At 39.2% G+C, this 22,158-nt stretch overlaps 1 protein-coding gene across 6 annotated transcripts in view; it reads left to right on the plus strand.

The window, feature by feature from the left end:
* The first annotated feature begins 8,738 nt into the window (after positions 1-8,738).
* The window catches only part of HNRNPD (heterogeneous nuclear ribonucleoprotein D), a 22,795-nt gene continuing 9,375 nt past the window's right edge, over positions 8,739-22,158 (plus strand). For 2 of the 6 annotated variants that reach the window (XR_014142964.1, XM_006745338.3), the window contains exons 1-4: positions 8,741-9,284; positions 11,066-11,122; positions 20,588-20,756; positions 21,328-21,489. Coding sequence is in view for 4 of the 6 variants with exons in the window: in XM_006745338.3 (XP_006745401.1) it covers positions 9,052-9,284; positions 11,066-11,122; positions 20,588-20,756; positions 21,328-21,489 (621 nt within the window). In the remaining 2 variants the exon portion in view is untranslated. Of the gene's footprint in view, positions 9,285-11,065; positions 11,123-20,587; positions 20,757-21,327; positions 21,490-22,158 lie in introns of all 6 variants that reach the window. The other 4 variants (XR_014142965.1, XM_006745340.3, XM_006745339.3 and 1 more) reach the window with 4 other exon arrangements.

Genomic DNA, 22,158 nt, shown 5'->3' on the forward strand with positions numbered 1-22,158 from the left:
TGTCCTCACCTAATTTTCAGTTCCACTCTCTCCACCAATACCTTAACTTGAACATAAGAGAACATGCAATTTAATTCCATTTGCTTTGTAATTCATCCATTTTCATGATCAGATTTTTTTAGTTTGTTTCAGAAATGTTGACCCTGTGGCTATATCAAGTAAGGTTTATTTTTTTCCCCAGGCAGGTAAGAAACTTTCTGTTTCTTACCCAGACTTTGAAGCGGGAATTCCAAACCTTGAGCTTATCATTTTCTTTCTGTAAGCTCTCCAGTGTAATTTGATATAGCCAAACCACTCCACAGTCCTTGTACCCTTTATTTCCTCTACGCTATCCTATTGCAGCAATGTCTTGGTCATCCAAGATGATAATAAATTAGCCATTTGCCACTGTATGCTGTAAGCTACCAATGCTATTATCATTGGCAATGGAGTCCTTTAAATCTAATGGGATCAGAGAGGCAATTCTGAGCCCTAAAGTTCTGCAAGTCTTGGAAACCCTTTCTATTACTAATCACTGACTGTAGTGAGGAGAGCAAAGCCACTGCAAGTATTCTGGAACAAAGAGATTTAATGTAGGAACCGAGGGTTAGTTTACTATAGCAGAAGCTGGAGGCATGAAGGGCTGGGCACTGCAGGTGAAGGATTAGAGAACATTCACTGATGGATTGAAGCGTTGGAGCAGATGAAGAAACCAGAATCCATGGAGAAATACAAGATGCCAGAACTTGTAGAGGACTCGGAGAAGCTGCCATTTATGGCCCCCTTGACTACAAGGCAGGAACTTGCACAGAAGTTTGAGAAGCCATTGTGTTTTGCTGCCGTCAATGCAAAGCAAGAGCTTGTGGTGAGATCTGAGAAGGTGGAAACTGCCGGTCTCCTGGGAGAAGAGAAGTCTGTGAAGCTGCCACAACCTTCTGAGAGTGAAAGCTTCTTTTCTCTGCCTTTCCCATCTACTGTGAGTACCTCTCTTTGGCCAACTCTAACTCAGAACCATAAAGGGCAGGGGATTCTGGGAAATGTGCCTAGCTTTCTTTTGCAATGCAGATAGTACAAGGGGGTGGTAGTAAGGCAAAGCTGACAACAAACAATCCAGTATGGTTAGAATACTTTTGATTTTGAGAAATAAACTGGCAAGTTAAACTGACTTAAATGATAACGGGAATTTATTGAGTCATGTAACTAAGTCTAGAGGTAGGGATAGCTGTCAGTGGAAATTGATCTGGCAGCACAAAGCACATGAGCAGGACCTGGTATCCAGTCCCCCGATCCTTGTCAACTCTTCATTGCTCTTTGATACCTATCTTTACAGGCATCTTTTTGTTGCAGAATGGAGGTCAGTAGTTCCCTCAGCTACATACTTCGATTATGAATGAGCAGTGGGTAGGAGAGTATTTCTTCACTCAAATGTCAAAAGGAAGTTCTTCAATATAATTGGATGCCTTAGGCCCTGTGCCCTTCCCAAACCAGTGATGTGACCAAGGATAATGGGGATGATGGATTCATTCTGATTAGCTGACTTGAGAAGGGAAAACCGATGTTAGGGAGCTCCAACCCCAAATGTCTACTACAGTAGCCAAAACATCAAGGACACGAACCAGTGAAATAAAATAAATTAAAAAAAATAGAACAGAATAAAATTTTTTTTTAAGATTTTATTCATTTATTTATTTGAGAGAGAGAGCACAAGCAGGGAGAGCAGGAGAGGGAGAAGCAGACTTCCTGCTGAGCAGGGAGCCTGATGCAGGGCTCGATCCCAGGACTCTGGGATCATGACCTGAGCCGAAGGCAGTCACTTAACCAACTGAGCCACCCAGGCGCCCTATGTGTCACTACTTTTAAAAAGTGGGACTTTTGAGCAATTGTACTGAGTCTGAGCACCTGAGAACTCTCAGCCCTGGTGTAAGGAAGCAATTAGTCTCAGGCAGCTTGTATGGGATGAGGAATATCAAATAACTCAGAGCCACTGCAACAAAGGATAAGGCCCCAAATAGCCCCCAAACAAGAGATATGTTCTTCAACTTTTTTTTTTTGAGGTTTTCAATAGTTCTTAGTTGAACCTTAATCTGAAAACTTGAATTTTTCTGATTATGTTCTTTTTCAGTATTCTCTTGAACTGTAACTTCTACAAACTAAGTAGGACAATTATAAAATTAGCAGCTAAAACAACCTTCAAGCTTCAGCCTTGGTGCCTGGGAAAAGAGAGAAGTCTGGAGTATCCAAAATGCCAGAACTCAGTTCAACTCAAAATATTGTACTTACTGGGGCATCTGGTAGGCTCAGTCGGAAGAACATGTGACTCTTCCTCTCAGGGTTGTGAGTTCAGGCCCCATGTTGGGTGTAGAGGTTACCAAAAAATTAAAAAAAATAAACTGAAAAGAATATTGTACTTATTGCAATGCCTGAGGCAGGATTATGAAAAGGCTCTGGATAAAACCTAACTGCAGCAACTAACCAAAATTTCATCCCAGAGCTGCAGAAAGGGGGAGAAAAAGAAGAAAAAAATACTGAATTTAATGAAAATGCTGGTCTTATTCTTTATTGTGAATGTTATCAGTAATAATCCAATTCTTATTTTATTTTTAATGATCTCTTATCATTAGAGCATGTTTTTCTTTTGTTTTTTAAACTTTATTTTAAATCTAGTAAACACACAGTGTTTTATTAGTTTCAGGTGTACAATACAGTGATTCAACAATTCTATACATTACTCAGTGCTCATCACAATAAATGTACTCTTAATCCCCTTCATCTATGTCACCAATTCCCCCCCCCCTTCTGGTAACCATCACTTTGTTCTCTATAGTTATGAGTCTGTTTCTTGGTTTGTCTCTTTTTTTCCCCCTTTGTTCATTTGTTTCTTAAATTGCACATGAGTGAAAATCGTATGGTATTTGTCTCTCTGACTTATTTTGCTTAGCATTATACTCTCTAGCTCCATCCATGTTGTTGGAAATGACAAGCTTTCATACTTTTTTATGGCTGAGTAATATTCCATATATATTAAAAATATATAAAAATATATTTAAAATATAAATATATCACATATTCTTTATCCATTCATCTATCAATTGATAGACACTCGGGCTGCTTCCATATTTTGGCTAATGTAAGTAATGAAAATAATGCTGCTATAAACATAGGGGTGTATTTATGTTTTCAAATTAGTGTTTTCATATTCTTTGGGTAAATACTCAGTAGTGGGAATTACCAAATCATATGGTAGTTCTATTTTTAACTTTTTAAGGAACTCCATAATGTTTCTTACAGGGGCTGCACCAGTTTGCATTCCCACCAACAGTGCACAAGGATTCCTTTTTCTCCACATCCTCACTAACACTTGTTTCTTGTGTTTTTTATTTTAGCCCTTCTGATAGGTATGAGGTGATATCTCATTGTGGTTTTGATTTGCATTTCCCTGACAATAAGTGATGTTGAACAATTTTGGAGCATGTTTTTCTTTTTTGAAAACATCATTCCCCCCCCCCAAAAAGTCATATGATCACATGTAAATAACACTCTGTTTGTAGATTTGTCTCTTGCCAGAAGAAATCAACCATGAGAGACCTCATGGCAGCGGCCTTCTAATTCATCTCCCTGATACCCTCCCTCAGTCCACTGTCTATACAACATCCAGAATGATCTGGATTATTCTGGCCACTTAACGTTTAAATCAGGCCATGTTTTTCCCTGGCTCAAAACTTCCAGTAGTTTCTCCTCACATTTAAAATAAAAGCAAAATGCGGGGCACCAGGGTGGCTCAGTCCGTTAAGTGTCTCCCTTCAGCTCAGTTCATGATCCCAGGGTCCTGGAATCGAGCCCCATATTGGGATTCCTGCTCAGTGGAGAGTCTGCTTCTCCCTCTGCCTGCCACTCCCCCTGCTTGTGCTCTCTGACAAATAAATAAATAAAATCTTAAAAAAGAAGATAAAAGCAAAATGCTAACTGCAGCTTACAAGGCCCTGGGTGGACTTGTTACTGGATACCTCACAGGTATGATCTATTACATTTTCTCCCCTTCACTCTATTCAGCTACACTGGCCTCCATCATTCATTGAAAGTGTCAAGGACACTCTTGTCTTTGTGTAAAGTCTTCCCTAAGCTATGTGTAGAAGACCTTGAGGGTTCTACTCAAAAACTTACCTCCTTGAAGTCTTCTCAGACTACCCTACCTAAAATAGCACATATTCTAGCTCTAGCACCTTACTCATTATTTTTATTCCAATCACGATCTATCACATATTTAGTCTATTGTTTCTCTTACTAGAATGTCAGCTCCTTGAGATCAAAGACCTTACTGTTTTGGTCAGTTATATTCCCAGCACCAGAAATGTACCTGTGCCATGTGTGGCATGGTTGAATGTGAATATATCTAACTAGGAATAACACCACTATTTATGTTCTAAGAAGCATTTAGATGAATCAAGACATATTTTGGAAGTAGGAGTTGGTAATTTATTGGATGTGAGCAGGGTTTGGGAAGGGGTGATACAAAGGACTCCCTGACTTTTGCCAGGAGCACATGGGTGAGTGGAGAGGTCATTTACTGAGAAGAGGAAGACTAAAGAAGTTGATATGTAGGGACGGTGGAGTTCAGTTTTGGCCATCTAAAGGTTGAGATACTTGTGGGTTATCCAAGTGGAGACATTATGTAGGCAGTTGGATATGTATGCCTGGAGTGAGATGACTAAATTTCCTTACTGTTGAAATCCTTGAGTTAGGTTTCCTTAAACTGAGTCTAAAGGCACCCTATTGACATCTCTGTGGGTAAGCATAACTCAAGATTCTACAATAGATTTGCTGAAATCTAAAAGTTCACAGTGGTGGGGCCTCTGTTTTCTCTAAGTGAAGGGCGAGCTTCCTGACAACCAGGACTGGTGATAGAGGATTTTCAGTTTGGGCAACTGGTTACTTCACCTAAAATCACAAGCTAATTCTTCAACAAAATGCTTGAATCTTACTGAGGGTGTTCTGCAAGTGAGTAAATGGCTGTTTAACATGGTTGTAGAAGAGGCACAGTATGTGTACCTTGGATAGGAAATGGGTTCTTCCTGTTTCTTCTGGACAGTTTATTCTGTTGCCGAATGGAATGCATGTTCCATAAAAATGTGAGCATAGGATATGCTTGCCCCATCTGTACAGTGTATTTAGCAGATTAAAACTGTGAGCCTTATTTGCGTACATCTTGTTCTGGGTAAAAGTGATTCCAGTTTAAAATTCAAACAAACTCGTTTGCCGTTTTACAAGTATTCTTTTTTTTCTGCAGTTATTGCTTCACAAAGGTGGAATTCAAGGAGGATCCAGTATTTCAGTGTGTTATCTGAAACGCACTGGGAACCTGAAGCAATGCAATATTTGATGTCACGGACACTGAGAGGAAATACTGATTCCTTACAATGGTTTGAGCCAGGCTTCAATATAGTCTTCAGCCACTTAAACTCTACATTTTTTAAAAAAGATTTGAGAGAGTGAGAGAGAGAGCATGAGAGTAGGGTGAGGGGCAGAGGGAGAAGCAGACTCCCTGCTGAGCAGGGAGCCAGATGCCTGACTCGATCCCAGGACTCTGAGATCATGACCTGAGCGGAAGGCAGATGCCCAACAAACTGAGCCACCCAGGCGCCCTAAAGACTACATTCTTACGAATGTGCAGGAAGTTTTTTTTCCTTTTAAAGGAATTTCATGCATCAGCAAGTGGTTTTTATGCCTGAGATGAAGTGGGATGTGGGGAGAGAAGACTTTTAAGTCCCTGGAAGTACACCTATTTTCCTAAGAGGCCCTGAACCTAGCTAGATGAAAATAATGTAGTATTCTGCCATTCAATAATTCAATTAGAAATTATTGAGTGTCTGTGTGAGGTACAGAGCATACACAGAACAAATTATCTTTGCTCTCAAGGAATTTATGGTCTAGTACAACTGCTGTTTAGAGTAACAGAAGTAAGGGGGCACCTGGATGGACCAGTCAGTTAAGTGTCTGACTTCAGCTCAGGTCATGATCTCGGGGTCCTGGGATAGAGCCCTGTGTCAGTCTCCCCGCTCACCAGGGAGTCTGCTTCTCCCTCTTCTCCTCCTGCTTGTGCTCCCCACCCCCAAATAAATAAAAATCTTAAAAAAAAAAAGAGGGGCGCCTGGGTGGCTCAGTCGTTAAGCGTCTGCCTTCGGCTCAGGTCATGGTCCTGGGGTCCTGGGATCGAGCCCCGCATCGGGCTCCTTGCTCTGCGGGAAGCCTGCTTCTCCCTCTCCCGCTCCCCCTGCTTGTGTTCCTCCTCTCGCTGTATCTCTCTCTGTCAAATAAATAAAATCTTTAAAAAAAAAAAAAAAAAAAAAAGAATAACAGAAGCATGCATAAAAGGCTATGAGACTGGCTGATTAAATCCGCCTCAGAGAGTTTGGGAAGGCTTCACAGAAGTAGTAACATTTGGTTGGGTTTTCGAAGGATGAATAGAAGTTTACTAGGTAGATGAGGAATGTGAAAAGAATTAAGGTTGACGATAAGTGAGTTCTAAGAGGAATGCTGGGTCAATGTAGGAACATAGAATGCAGAGATTAGGACCATAGTAAGGATATAAGTGATAGGTATTATACATGCTCACATAGCATATAGTAAATATGCTAGCTTTAAAATCATTCCTAGGTTTTCTGGAATTTTCAATATAAATTCCAAGAAATCCAGAAGCTACTGGGCTACATGTGAATTAAAATGAACCTTTGGGGAAAGCCTATTACCCAAAGGTGGGCATGTCTAAAGCTGTCTTTTTTTTTTTTTTTTAAGATTTTATTTATTTCTTTGACAGAGAGAGAGTGAGCACAAGTAGGCAGAGTGGTAGAGAGGGAGAAGCAGGCTCCCTGCTGAGCCCAGAGCCTCACACTGGGGTAGATCTCAAGACCCTGAGATTGTGACCTGAGTGGAAACCAAGAGTCCCACACTCAACGGACTGAGCCACCCAGGTGCCCCAAGAATGCTCTCTTGAAGACATAAAATATTCGAGACCTCCTGGTTGCCTCTAAATCGGAATACTGGTTTGATCCCAATACCCATTTTCTCCTAGGCTACTGTTTTGACAGGTGGAAACATACCTGAAGTCACTACCGCTTGATCTAAGATACCTTCTTGGCATTGCCTGTGTAAGAGCCCGGTTAAGATTTTTCTTTTTTAAAGATTTTATTTATTTGACAGAAAGAAAGAGAGCGCACAAGCAGGGGGAGCAGCAGGCAGAGGGAGAGGGAGAAGCAGGCTCCCCGCTGAGCAGAGTCCTATGCAGGGCTTGATCCCAGGACTCTGGGATCTTGACCTGAGCGGAAGGCAGACGCTTAACCAACTGAGCCACCCAGGCGCCCCAGAGCTCGGTTAAGATTTTAAGACATTTTCAGAATCTGATCTGTATTCTTGAATTTTAATTATTCTCTAATGCAAATTCTACTAGCTTAATAAAAAATTAGACATTTTTAATCATCTTGAGATTTTTTTGATAATGTCCAATTAATATTTAACTACATAGTGAAAAAATATTTATTCCTCACAGTTCTTTGCTATATTTTGCACTAGTCTTTGTTTCCCCGGTGCCTGTACATACTAAACCAGCAAATAATTACTTGTTGACTAGAGAAGTACCTAAAAACTTCACTTTCTTCAAGATGTACTGCAGGAAGCTGCAAATCTCAAAGCCGGAATAAGCCAGTTTTCAGCCACGACATTCGGGATTTTTAGTTAAGTCTATTAAAGAAGTTTACTGTTACCCTCCACGAAACACTTAGCGGTTCTTTTAAAAAACCAAACCCCAAAACACAACAAGATCAGAAACCTTGTAAAGATGATTTACAGCATGTATATATTCTAAATATCAAGACTAAAAAACATGAAATTAAAAGAACCTCTTGTTGACCTAACACATTGCCCAATTCAGTATTTTCAAAGAACTGTGGTAGGTTTTAAGATCTTCAAAGGAATCAGGCAAAGCAAAACAACCCCTGATCTTTAAAATACGCCAGTTACCTGCTTCTTTTGACGAAAATTTTCAGGAAAAAAGCAGGCAAGCAAAACTCTTACTTGGAAAGCAAACTTAAAAGAAAAAAAAAGCCCTAAAAGTCAGTAGCCTCAGCCTGCCGGCCTGGGGTTGGGAAGTCTGGCGACGGCAGCTGCGAAAACCTCAATGTCACCCGGTCGTGGCGACTACCGCGGTCGAAGGAGTTGCGGCAGTCCGTGCACGCGCACCGCTCGGCTGACCGCGAGCCTGGCGTCTCCAGGTGCCGTGGTGGACAGAGCCAGTGTCACGCGGCTACCACCCCAGGGTAGCCTCCTTTCCCAGGTTGGGCACTACCAGACAGAAGGAGCCGCTGGCTGTGCGCCTCCCCACCCCCACGCCGCCCGCGCACCGGGCACAGTCGCCTTCTGGGAGGTGCTACCACACCCCAGCCCGACGCCCGGGCTCCCGCCGGCGGCTGGCGGATGGGCGGGCCGACTCCAGGAACCCTCGGAAGGGCGGGGGCGAAGGAAGAGGCCCCTCTAGCTGTGTCTTCGAAACAGCGTTCCTTGTTCTCGATGGTCCCCGCGCGGCCGTCTTATCGAACGCAATTTCCGGTTCCTTTTAAAGGCCCCAAGCTGTGCGCCGCCGCGCGTGAGAAGAAGGTATAAAAGGGAACGAGAGGGCGGGACCAAGGAGGAAGAGGAAAAAAGCTAGCGGTAGAGGGGGCGGGGAGGCGCAAAGGGCGCGCTCTCGCGTCACGTGACCGGGACGCGCCGTTCTTCCGTCGGCCATTTTAGGTGGTCCGCGGCGGCGCCATTAAAGCGAGGAGGAGGCAAGAGCGGCTGCCGCTGCTGCTTATTCTTTTTTAGTGCAGCTGGAGAGAGCGGGAGTGCGCGCTACGCGACTGTGGGAGTCGAGGGGGGCAGGCCAGGGAGAGGCACAGGAACCTTTGCAGCCGCGCGCGCCTTCTCTGTCTTGTGTGCTTCGCGCGGTAGAGTGGGCGCGCGGCAGCGGCGGGGATTACTTTGCTGCTAGTTTCGTTTCGCGGCAGCGGCGGGTGTAGTCTCGGCGGCGGCGGAGGCAGTAGCACTATGTCGGAGGAGCAGTTCGGCGGGGACGGGGCGGCGGCGGCGACAACGGCGGCGGTAGGCGGCTCGGCGGGCGAGCAGGAGGGAGCCATGGTGGCGGCGGCGCAGGGGGCAGCGGCGGCGGCGGGAAGTGGAGCCGGGACCGGGGGCGGAACCGCGGCTGGAGGCACCGAAGGGGGCACCGCCGAGTCGGAAGGGGCGAAGATCGATGCCAGTAAGAACGAGGAGGATGAAGGGTGAGTAAGGGGCGACCCGGGATAGTCAGGCCCAACTAGTTCCCCCTCCCCCTTCCTATCCCCCGCCATTAGGCCTCGTTCCCGCTCTCTGCCCGCCCTCCAGGCCCCCGTGCAGTCTCCTTGCACAGTTTTCCCCTTTTCTATGCTGGGCTTTCATTTCCTTCTCCCCCTGTCTGCTTATCGCCCCCTCCCCCATCACACACGTTTCCACCTTTAGCCGTCACCATGCTGCTCCCTGGCCCGCCCTCCTTCCCTCCCTCGCCTTGGGTCTCCTCCCACCGACTTAGCCGCCAGGATTTTTTCCCGCCTGTCTAGGGGTACTTTTTTCTTGTTCCGCTGTCCCCTCCGTTCCTCGTTTTATTAAAGTTCCAGGCTTAAAGATAGACACAGAAGGTTTTATGCTGGGACAACTAAGGTTTATTTGGTGCGTCCACTTTAGCATCCCGAGACGATGTGATTCTTTATAAGCACATGCTTTCTGCTCCTCCCCCCTCGGCTTCAGGCCGAATGTGTTTTGTATTTCGGATAAGTTTGGTCTCAATCTCTTTTTAACATAATACACTATCGAACAACGGTTTGCGTACTTAGGCCCTACTTTTCAGCCTACGGAACATACTGGGCCTGGTGATATTCCCTCAATCTCTTGTTGGTACGTTCGTTTTGCTCCATGGGCTTTCGTTAAGTTCCTTGTCGGCGGGGCCTGCACTTGACTGTGGAGCTGTGTCTACCTCCAGCTTGTTGGCTGCCCTTCCCCCACCCGCGGAGTTATTCTAACCGCGCACCCTTTTCGCGCCCTCACCTATTGGGTTCCTCAACTGTTCATACAGATTGTAACCTTACTTTTTATGTGCAGTTTTCATTTTTTTTTTACACACCACCCCCCATGCGCAGTATCCTTTTTTGGTCTCTCTTGATTTCTCCTTCCCGCTCTCTTACCCACTGTTAAAGGAGGCCTACCAGCCTTCTTTCATAAAATGAACAAATCCTTTATTGTGCTATGGCATGATTTTTGTTTTTTGCAGGTTTTAAAGTACTGACTTGTTCCCTCCAGTTGGAATAAGTTGTATATATTATTTAAGCTGCATTTGATACATTAGAATGCAGCATTTGGGAGCGGGCGCATAATACAGGAGTTATCAGGAGGGACTAAATCGGGGCTCTTGGTTAGGTTTTCTTACTCCCGTTATTGACCGCTGATCGTGGGTTAACGCATCTCTTCCCTTTTGTTATGGGGGGATGTGTGTGTGATTTTTATTTCACTATAACAAGAAAGGTGTGGAAAATGAAAACAATAAAATGTCACTTTAGTCCAGTATTTGAAAACATGATTTCCTTTATTGGGAAAGAGCACAAGATTTGGAGGGTGGGAAAGAGAAGCACTTCAGAATGTCGAGTTTAATCTTAGCCCAGGCAGACAGGTCAGGCTGATTGTGCTGGTTTTGGGAGAATTGGAGGTGGGATGGGAAACTAAATTTACTTAATTTTGAATTACATATAGTTTAAGAAAGGAATAGTTAAATATTTGGAAACTTAAACCTTTAACATTTTGGTTTTTATTTCCTGAATTCTGTTCTTTGGACAGAGGCACCAAAATGATTAATTGTATAACTTGCTGTTTGGGGCAGGCTTTAGCCCTCATTTTTGAAATCACAAAGCTGCTATCCTTATAGTTACCTACTGTTGAACTGAAGTGTAAATGAATTAAAGTTTTTAGCCCTAACAATGTCAAAAACTAAAACTAGAATTTTGATTGGTTGCTGTACCGGTTGTTAATTCCCTAGCCATTCAAACTCCTCCCCACGACACTCTGAAGCAGCGACGGCACAGCGGGAAGAATGGTAAAACTTTTAAATTTTATTTCTGTATTATAAAGGTTTCAGTAGTCATAACATGCAGAGGCTGTGTATTGATTAGTTGCCCATTGATCCCCAGGAAATTCTAGACCTAGTACAGTAGGATATCTTGTGCCTGGGATATAAAATCTTTTTAGGCATCGTGTGTGATCTTTGGGCAAAATTAATGCCATTACATGTTTTTTGGTTTGTGCTAATGCATGTTATTGTGGTTTGGTTACTTAAAATAACAATATAATTAGCAATATTGATACATTTGAACAAGAAAAAATATTACCGTAATTTCAAATTTGATTTCTTTTTGTTAAGACACATATTTTTGTTGAAATTCTAAGTTTAATGTTAAATATGAAGGTTACTTGATATAAAATCTTGTGTGTTAGAAATGTCTTGCATGCTATACTGAAATATTCTGGGTATGTGAAAAGTAAAACAATTTTTAAAGTAGTGTTGTGTATATGTATTATGCAAAAATGTATTTTATCTCCAGCCATATTTGTAAGTAGAACTTTATTAACAATTGGATATGTACTATTCAGAGGTGGGCTGATGGGGCTTTTCGCTACAGCTCTTACGAGATTTTTTAATTTTCAGTGTGATTTGCTTGAAATGTTAATTACGGTTGGTTCACATGTCTCTGAAATTGCATGACTTCTCCATGGATGGATGGTAGATTATTGTTCTTTTTAGCCTTCCCCTTCCCCTAAATGTCAATCTTTCTGCTTTTAGGATTGATTTTGAGTTTTCCAGGAGTTTGTCCACCACCACTGGAGTTTAGAGGGCCAGTAATTTGTAGAAAGTTGACTTAGCTATACAAACTACATTCTATTTTAAGAGCCCAATTGGGATAGCATTTAAATTTTACACGAGCTTTACTTAATACTGTATTCTCATCCATTGAAATCTGTCTGGTTTTATATTGCAGATAAAGCAGACTGGAAATAGGCAAAAGGGGAAAGTAAAAAGAAGACTGGGGTCAGAGTTTGACATATGGAATAAAATGTTTTTGATGAAAATTAGTCCATTTGGCACTGATAGTTTCATTTTCACTGCCAGCTAATCGTGGCAAACTAAATAAGATTAAACTGTCACTATACCTGACTTTTTTGCTCTGTTACATATTTCAAATCTTATGTAAGCAGTCATTTTCAGTGATTAGAAAGGACCATAAACTTATGTTTGAGATCACTGTTAATGATTTTTGTAAGAATTATTTTTGCCCTGCTACCCAATAATGTAAGCTTACAAGTTTTTTGAATGACCTCTTAGGAAGAGTGGACAATTAAATATATATAGTGAACATTTTAGATTATGAACTATTTTCATTTTCTGAAAATAGGATTTAACTGAGGTTCATTTTAAGTTAAGCAGGTTTACATTAAAACAAATAATGTTTCTGTTTTTAAGGCGTAATATTTGACTTTATAAAATTACTGCTTAATCACCCAGCCTCGACCTGTTACAGATACTCTTGTTTTTCTTTTTGTTGTGTGCACTTGTCACTCTATCTGTTCCTTTCTCTGACTCCCAGTTTGAGAAAGATTGTGCAGCAGTTTCGTAATAGTCTCAGGAATGAGAATAAGACTGGCTTTACTAGATATAAAATCATCCAAATTGAGTTTCTTAAACATTTCTGTGTGCATTCCTTTTTACAATTTTAACTTGAGAATAAAGTTATTGCAATATGTTCCTTAAAATTTTAAAAATGAGTTTGTTGTGCACTCAAAGTTTTTTTTTATGTTGAATATAAGAATAAACAGCTATTCTTAGGAGGGCATGCCTGTTGTATATCTCTGTGGATGTTGCCACAATTCAGACCTCTGGAGTAATCTGTTCATTTCCATAATAAAATACTTCCTGAGATCATCTCATTTTAATCCTTTCAACTTTAACATCCCTGGTTTTTACTTGTAAGCAACTGCACTGGAATTTCCCATTTTTTGTGTGGGTTCATGTTCTTTACAGGGCTGCAGTTCTTTTAGGGTAGGTAATTTAAAGTTACTTCATGTGGGGCAAAATATACATGGCATTTAGCAAAGCTACCTGGAGGAGAGTTTTTTAAATATCAAGATGAGTGGAAAACTATAATACTGTGTTAGCTTTCAGATAGTTTTATAAGGTAGGTACATTGACTTGCCTGTATTGGATTGGGCAGGATGCAAAGTAATTCAGTTCATTTATCAGCCAAAGTACAGGACTACTTGTCTAATAACAGGGCAGTAGATCTAGATCTGTAACCGTTAGTGTATAATCTCGTGTGATTTCTTCCTGCTTGGGAATTTTGTGAATTAATTTTGCTGTGGGTTGACTGCTCTCTAATTTTTAAGAAATGGGCATACACATGTTTTTGTTTTAGATATTTGAGATTATAATCTATACCCTAGTGCTTTTGGGGCATTCTGAAGTTGCTTTATAAAATAGTTACTTCTAGAGCAGCCTCATACCTAATTTATTGGTTTTTAATTCAGTAAAGTTGGGTTTACTGTAAAGTTGAGACCTTGAGTAGATGGTCTGAATTTTAGTGTTCTTTGGAACGTTTAACAAGTTTCTGGTGTTAAAATTGCAGAAGTTGATGCTCCCAGAGTCTCAAGATGATGAACCTATAAGGGAGGGAGGAGTATTAAATTCTTTTCATTTCAAATTATGGACGATACTAAATCACCTGACCTTTAGGGTTTGTAATTGGAGAAAATCATTGTGGTTTTTCTCAGTGCTGCCTTTTGAGATAAATCTACTTGGCCTTAGCCTGGGTTTTTTTCTCCAAGTCCTGTGACTTCTATAAACTAAGTATATTTAATGTGTATTTTTAATATTGCCTGGGAATTCTGTCCTTTGTAAGGCTGCTCTAATTTAAGAAAGTTTTGAATCTACTATTGGGGTATGTGATTTGTGGCCAGTATGGAGGATGGTTAGTTGTAGTCTTCAAGTGATACATGCTGTGCTTGAAAGCATTTAAAAAGGAATAGAATAATAACCTTTTTCCTGTTCCACTTAAAGCTGTGCACCTCAAGTGTGTGTGCAGATTGACAAATGGAGTGAAACATAACTTCTGTTAGTCCAAGATTTATTTGACTTTAGTTCTGCTTCAACGTTTTAGTAGATAGGGCACTGAACTGGATGCTGGAAGCGTGGGATCTGTTTCTGTTACTTCACTTCCAACAGTGTGGTCTCAGGTAATATAACACATCTGTTACTTGGTTTGCTGATCTATGTGTTGGAAACAATGCTCACCACAGGAAGATTGACTACATAGCCTGCTTTCATAGCTTGTGTGTGTTTATCCAGTGCCTTAATAGTTGATACTGCCAGTGATTTACTCCTGTGGAGTAAAGGTAAGCATGTTTTAGTTTCTGGAGTATTAAATTGTATATTGGAGCTCTAGATATTTAAGATTATTTGGGGGTGGGGAGACTCCTATTGCTGGTAGTGTTTGGCCAGTAATCAGGGTGATAGTTTTAAGTATTGGGTCATGTCCTGTAAACTCCTGCTTATTCTAGACTTGAAACTACAACACAGTTCAAACTACTACTAGGAAGTTTTCCCTCACTCCCTTTAGTCTTGTAAGAAAGAAAGATGAAAAAGTATCAGCAAATATACTGAGAAAGCAACCAATAGGCAGTGTCATGGAATCAATCTTCCATAATTTTTCCTTTTTATTGTTAAAAAGCAATGTGATTTTAAAGCATTGCAGGAGTCTAAAAGTTCATCAAGAAAGGTAAAAACCATTTTCTGAGTTTAGTGTTCATATCTAAATTGATTTCCAATAGAAAACTACAGAATTGTGAGTGTGTAGTAATCTCAGTTAACCAGAATCTTAACCTCTAGGTTAAGGAAACCCCATTCCTTAACCTTCAGGTAGATGGGAGTTAACCTTGTAAAGTTGATTGAGAGTTTATTTTAAAAGTGAAAATACAGGAAGTCATTCTCTCCTTGGAATGAAAGGAAGAGGAGATTTTTGGGTTAAACATGTAAAATTTACTTAAAACCTGTCATCTTTATTAGTTACGTTTTTAACCTAATCGTTTTTAGTCATTTAGATTCATTCTAAAGTATGAAGTAGTAATGAGATTTAATAAGCTAGGCTAGAGGAGTTAATCTTTATTGACTTGTTAAAAGTTTGTCAGTCTATTTCCACAAGTATTTTTTATACAGATTCTAAAGTGATTACCCTACCATGTGATACTGTTCAGTTATAAAAAGTAACCCCATTATAGGTAGTCAACTTTAAACAGATTCTATACTTTCTGGCAGCTCTTTCTGCCCACAGGTCCTGTCCCGTGCTTTAATAAAACTACCTTTTTGCACCAAAAAAAAAATCCCAATAAATAATCTGTACTTCCTAAGGAAAAATGCTGATTTTATATATGTTGGTGGGATTTTCCTTACATTTTGTCATTTTAGGATTTTAAAGGAGTAATTTTAATGATAAAATACTGAAAATTTAAAACGAATTAGTGGTATGCTTGACTGTTACTCTGAAAGGTGACAGTGATTGGCCAGTCATGTTATGTACTGAAATATATATCAGATTGACTTCTGTTCTGTTTTTTAAACTGTCAGAACTTGTTATGAAACCACATATGGAAAATCATGAGTTGTCAGGAAGTGTTTGAAAGTTACAGAATATTTTTTTGGCCCTATTTCAAAATTGGGAGGGAGTGTAAATGGTGTTTATCATTTTACCTTGAATAAGGTAAACAGTAAAGCCTTAGAAGTATCTTTAAATAAAATACTGTTGGGGCGCCTGGGTGGCCCAGTCGATTAAACGTCTGCCTTCAGCTCAGGTCATGATCCCAGGGTCCTGGGATCGAGCCCCACATTGGGCTCCCTGTTCGGCGGGGAGCCTTCTTCTCCCTCTCCCACTCCCCCCTGCTTGTGTTCCTCTCTCGCTATGTCTGTCAAATCTTAAAAAAAAAAAAATACCGACTTTTGGAGTGTTTAAACCTAGTGATCCCAATGATACAGAGAATAAGTTTTTTTGGGTGTGAAAAACAGTATTAAATCAGTATTTTCATCAGCCAGCACTGCTCCATATGTATTACTTTTTATATTTTGAAATTCCTTACTAAATACTGGCATTTACGTGGAGTACAGACAAGTCACCGAGATGGTTTTTTAACTACATTTTATTTAAGAGTTTTTTAGGCAACCTAATTTCTAGTCTGTATTTTTTACATGGGATATTTAAACATTTTGGGTAAGTCTATAGTATTGAAAATAATCTTTGGATCTATTTATATAAGACCTCATTCTGGCTTTTTCCTCTTAATGTTGATGATTTCATATAGCCCATGCAGATTTTAAAAAATTAAGGTTATAGGTAAATGAAAACATTGCTTGATTAAATTATATTAAATTGTGCTCTACCCCTTCTAAATAATTTTTTATTGAGCACTTGGGATATTTCAGAGTATGTTCTGTGCCTTTTTAAGTGTATTTGCTCCTTTATTTTTTTTTAAAGTAAGGTCTATGCCCAACGTGGGGCTTGAACTCAATTCTGATTTCAGGAGTCTCATGCTCTATGGACTGAGCCCCCAGGCATCCCTGTGTTTGCTCATTTAATCCTTACTGAAGATTCATGAAATAGGCTCTTCGTCCTCTCATTTACAGATATGGTGACGATCTTGGGTTTTTGTTTTCGTGAGGGTCATAGAGTTAATACATGGTGGAGGTAGGATTTACACTCAAGTGGTTTGGCTTATTGCCTCTAAATTTATTTGAGAAGAGAATGTCCCACTAAACAGTCTAAATTCCTAAATGACATTGCATAGTATTTGGAAAGTCATCTGCACCGAGTTGTATAATTTTATGCGTATCGTTTAATACTATAATATGGTGTAATATTAATATCTGTAAAAGCAAGGAGATTTCAATTGTTGAGTAGGTGTTTTAAAGTGAATACCATATTGCCTCTGGGGTGCTAAAAAGCTTAGTAGGATTAAGAAGTTAAACTATCAGTAAAACACTGTAGATGAAGTCCTGTGTTTTCATTAGGATTATTGATTCACTTAAAACTAAGGATGAAATTTTAAGCTTGCATTGCAGGATTAGGGGCCCATTTTTGTTGCTACTTGAACAAGTCTTGTGACATAGTTTTAACTTGGCTGCTTAGGATTTTCTGAAGTTCTGTTTCTACCTCATTGTAAGTGTTTGCACATCTCTGCAGGAGTGACAGCAACTTGAAATTCACTTTTGGTATTCAAGGCAGCAGAGGTAATATGGATGGACAATAGGTACTGTAATTGAAGCAAAATACAGTAATATAAAAGAAAATTAAGTGTATCTTATGCCATCTCATAATTTGAGAAAGAGCATGTCAGAATGCTAGTGTTCTGAGAGGCTGTTTATCCAAAAATTAAGATAACAGGCCTTTTCTTACTGTACTCTCTACCATTATATCTTGGTGTGTCTACTGAATAAAGATTTGATGGATTCAACATGTTCCTTTTTGTAAGGATGGAATGATTTGGAACAATTTGTGTTCATTGTAGGATTTACCTGTCTGGCTTTCAGTTGCGCAGCAGCCTTCCTTGTTAGAGCAGCTAAAGCTATAGTAGCACTCTTGGGCTGCCACAATGGCAGTGGCATTTGTCTCAAAGAGCCACTTAGGCTCTTGCTCAGAGGTTGTTTTACCCTTCTTAACTTTACACAAAATTTGCCCAAGTTCAAGTGCTGGCTACCCACCGTACAGAATGGAAGGGGTGGGGTGGATTTAACAGCAACCAGTGATTAACCTGGCAAAAATGAAAAATAAAACTTGTTAAAAGAACTAAGAATAATGAGATGCACTTAGTGTATTAATAGTTATCTCATTTCAGAAGAGCCTTTGGGCATGCCACAGTAGCTTAATATAAATTAGTGGTGAATGACCCATACAGTGTTTAAATCATGATTACTGTATTTAAGAAGGCAGAAGTGTGTGATGTGTTGTAGAAAAAAAAATTCATCCCAAATAATTGAATGTTAAAAAACAACTGGGGAGAGATTGGAAGGCAGGCAGTGTTTTTTAAAAAAGGTCGAATATTTGGCTCATTCTCTAAAGGTGCTGGATAGCTGAAGTTTTACTATGTATTTTGCTCTAGTTTTTTGAGAAACAGTAATGATTCTGTGAAATACGTATAAATTATAGTTGACCAGACTTTTTAATATTCTGTCCAAAGGGGATTTGATTGTTAGGAAAAGCAGCAAAGATGACCTTTTAGCTTTAAGGTAGTAGGCACATTTAACAACTTCTGTACTAATGACTGTATTAAAGGTGGGAAGTTTCTTATAGAGAGTTCTTTATTGGGCCAGTTGAAGCGTTAGTGTGCTTATCTAGTATTTAAGAAAACTGTATTCCTATGCCGTGAAAAACATTTGGGGCTTGTGACTAATAATAGGACATGCCTCATTCATGGCTTATAACTTATTTCTTTGTAATTTTTAAATAATTTAAATCAAGGACACTTAACACAGTATAAACTTTGCCTTGGTTAAATAAAATCAAAACTAATTCTGTCTTAATATCTGAGGGAACTGATCAGGCAGAATATTCTTGCCTTTCAACTTCAGCTTTTTTAAAACAAGGCTTTTGTTACTGTATTCTCTTCAGGCTGAAATAATTTTCAACTGTTAAATTATTGATGGAAAATTTTTTGTAATCACAGAAGGTGGTAATTCAGTAGTTAAATTTCAACTTAATTGAAGTTTCTGTTCTAGAATTGCCATGGATACCTGAGCTAGAGGTCATTGCTTTATAGTTTGTTCTTTCTCATCTTCAAAAATATAGCAGTGTCCTTACCTTGAAAGGGTAAATGTTGCTAATGAACTTTCATCTATGAAGGACGTGCTCTGGATCTTTAGGTTATAAAAGTAAAGTGTTCTTAAGGCATATATTTAAGTGTCAAGGATTGGATTTTAGAAGGTGCATTATTTGAATGAAAGAAAAGGTAATTGAGAAGAACTTTTTTCCATGAAATTGGCAATAAACATTAAAAACTACCTATACAATTTATGGGTGTTTTATGTTCATCTGATTATACAATACAAAAGGGTTAATAAGGGTTACTTCAAGCATGGAGATTTTATTAGAGGAAGTCCTGAAAGTTAAGCATATAAATAACCCAGCTTTACATTACAATACATGTACTAATTGAAAACTTAACCTGAAATGGGAAGCACAGTATATACTGAAAGTAAGACTTCTTTGGCATTGTAAGTGAATTTTGTCTTTAGAACTAAAAACAAGTCTGTGGTAAAATAGTAAGATCAGTAACACCTCAGTTAATCTGGTATCTTTAGGGGAGAAGTAGAACGAGATCTCATTCTAGGGACACAATTGGCCTCTTGTTTGAAGAATTGGATTTAGTGGCACTATCCTAAAAGCCCACAAGATGGAGATGTTTCCTGCTTTAATTTCTATCTGGAGCTGAAAATTAGTACCACATCCCCATCCCTACCCCAGTTACAAAGATGAGAAAACATTGAGCAAGTGTGATTTTATTCCTGTAAAATTGTTAGCCTTCACATAACAAATTCTGACAGTTTACCCGTAAAATAAAAATCTCCAGTCCTGTCTCTTTAAAGGGTAGGAGGTGTGTGTAAGCTCTTCGGGGCAGGCTAAGGGACAGCAAAGGGGGCAGATGTAAAAGCAGTCAGAGAGCTGCCAAGTCTGAACTTTATAGCATTTTGCTGTAGTAAAAATAATACTTCACCTGAGGTGTGTTTTTTTTTTTTTTTTTTTTGAGTGTATATATTTGGTCTTAAAGTGTTCTGGTGGTTTCCACTTACCACCTGTCACTTTTAGCATCTTCAGGGTTTAAATATTTTATTGCTGGTTAACTGAGGTTCTACTGTAAATAAATCATAGAAGTTAATTAGTGGATTATGCTTCAGTGGGTAATTTTTGCTAAGTTGTTTAATTTTGTCTTTATTAAGGACTCTTAGCACATCAAAAAACTTAGCTTACAACTTAATTGTGAGACTTAGAATTTCCCATTTTATGTGCTAAGAGTTTTGTTAATGAGAGAACCGTTAAAAAAGCTTCAGCATAGTCATGCTGGTTGCTGTGATCAGTGGGGACTGCATAGCCCTTTTACAAGTTTAATGAAGATTTGGAACAGAAATTTGAAGCTAAAATTCGTGTTTTGCTGTTACTGATAACTTGTAACTTAAGACTTAAACGTGTAGTATTTTTACTTTAGGGTTACGTTTATCATTTTGGCAAGTCAAAAAGAATTTGCTGCTTCCTCACTATTTTATAGTTATGCAGATGCAGATGCAGCAGTAATAAGCAAAACTTGACAAAACTGGAATGGGGTGTTTTTGATACCTGGTAATATAGGAAGAGTGACATCATTAAACTGCCCAGTAAATTGGTGCAGTTTGGAAAAGGTATTATTGTTATGGATACTTAAGGCAAAGTTTATTTATTTGTTTTTAGCATTTTAATACTACTTTTTGTCTTTACAGGAAAATGTTTATAGGAGGCCTTAGCTGGGACACTACAAAGAAAGATCTGAAGGACTACTTCTCCAAATTTGGTGAAGTTGTAGACTGCACTCTGAAGTTAGATCCTATCACAGGGCGATCAAGGGGTTTTGGCTTTGTGCTATTTAAAGAGTCGGAGAGTGTAGATAAGGTAGTGTGTTATGTGTTCTGATCAGTTAATAATATAAGATGTGGATAGTTTGATACACTAATTTGCCTGCTCATGATTTCCCCTTTTGCAATAAATGAAGGAAGAGCTATAGTTCTTAACCAGTACATTTTATGAAGAGTACTCTTTAATTGTTTACTGAATATCTTCTATATGCCAGGCTGTACTTGAAAAAAAAAATTAACTTTAAAAATACTGAGACCTAAAGACACCTTATTGAAAGGATGATCTGTAACAAGTTCGCAGAAGTATAGATTTTGGAATTTCTTGGGCTAAGGGGAAGTAGCAGTCATGTTTATGTTGGTGACAGTTAATGGTGAGATGGTTTTCTAGTAATTGATTAGATTTGTGTCTCCTGTCCCCATTCTTATTGACACTTAGGTTTGAACACTGTTCTTTATTAGCTGATGTCACATCACCATAATTTGACAGTTTAGTTATAAGCAAGTCAGCATATACCTGGCATTAGCTGTATTTGCAATTATTAAGTAAGTTAATAATCTGAACTTCAATTAAGATACATACTTAAAATGAAAAACTTCAATTCCCTTAGGTCATGGATCAGAAAGAACATAAATTGAATGGGAAGGTGATTGATCCTAAGAGGGCCAAAGCCATGAAAACAAAAGAGCCTGTTAAAAAAATTTTTGTTGGTGGCCTTTCTCCAGATACACCTGAAGAGAAAATAAGGGAGTACTTTGGTGGTTTTGGTGAGGTATGTGATAATGTTTTGACCCAGTTTTTGTCAAAATTAGTGTGAATATAATTGTCACATTATATTTTCAAACTTGTTATGAAGTTTGGACTAATTATGTGATTTGTTTTGAAAGACAAATATTGTAAATCATTGGCAGATCTTCGAAGCTTTGATGATTGCATTTTTCTCATTTATTGAAGGTACAGGTACACAAAGATGAAATAGATATTGTTACCTTGAGAAATTTACCGGATTAGTAGAAGAAATAAAAATAGATACATGAGGAAGAAACACAGATTGGATTACCTGAGATATAGAAGGAAATCATTCAGTTGAGAATAGGAAAAGAATGAATTAAGAATAGGATGTAGTGCCTTCGCAGTTTAAAAAAATAATGTGTGTGTGCAAATTTTATGAGTCTAATTACAGACTTAGTGAAACCAAAGTTCCTTTTGTGAAATAATGATTTAAAGCTAAGATGAGAAATTTGTGGCTTTGCATGCCAGATACAGCCTGTAGACCTCTTTTGCTTGATTTAAGCAGAGCATGTTTTGTTTGTATTTAGGTTGAGTTACTTTCCACAGGTATCTGGATATCTAGCTTTTCTTTATTTTTTTTTTTTTAAAGATTTTATTTTTATTTATTTGACAGAGAGAGACACAGCGAGAGAGGGAACACAAGCAGGGG

The sequence above is a fragment of the Leptonychotes weddellii genome, chromosome 2 (assembly GCF_054177405.1).
Source record: "Leptonychotes weddellii isolate Sample4059 chromosome 2, ASM5417740v2, whole genome shotgun sequence".
Taxonomy (NCBI): Eukaryota; Metazoa; Chordata; class Mammalia; order Carnivora; family Phocidae; genus Leptonychotes; species Leptonychotes weddellii.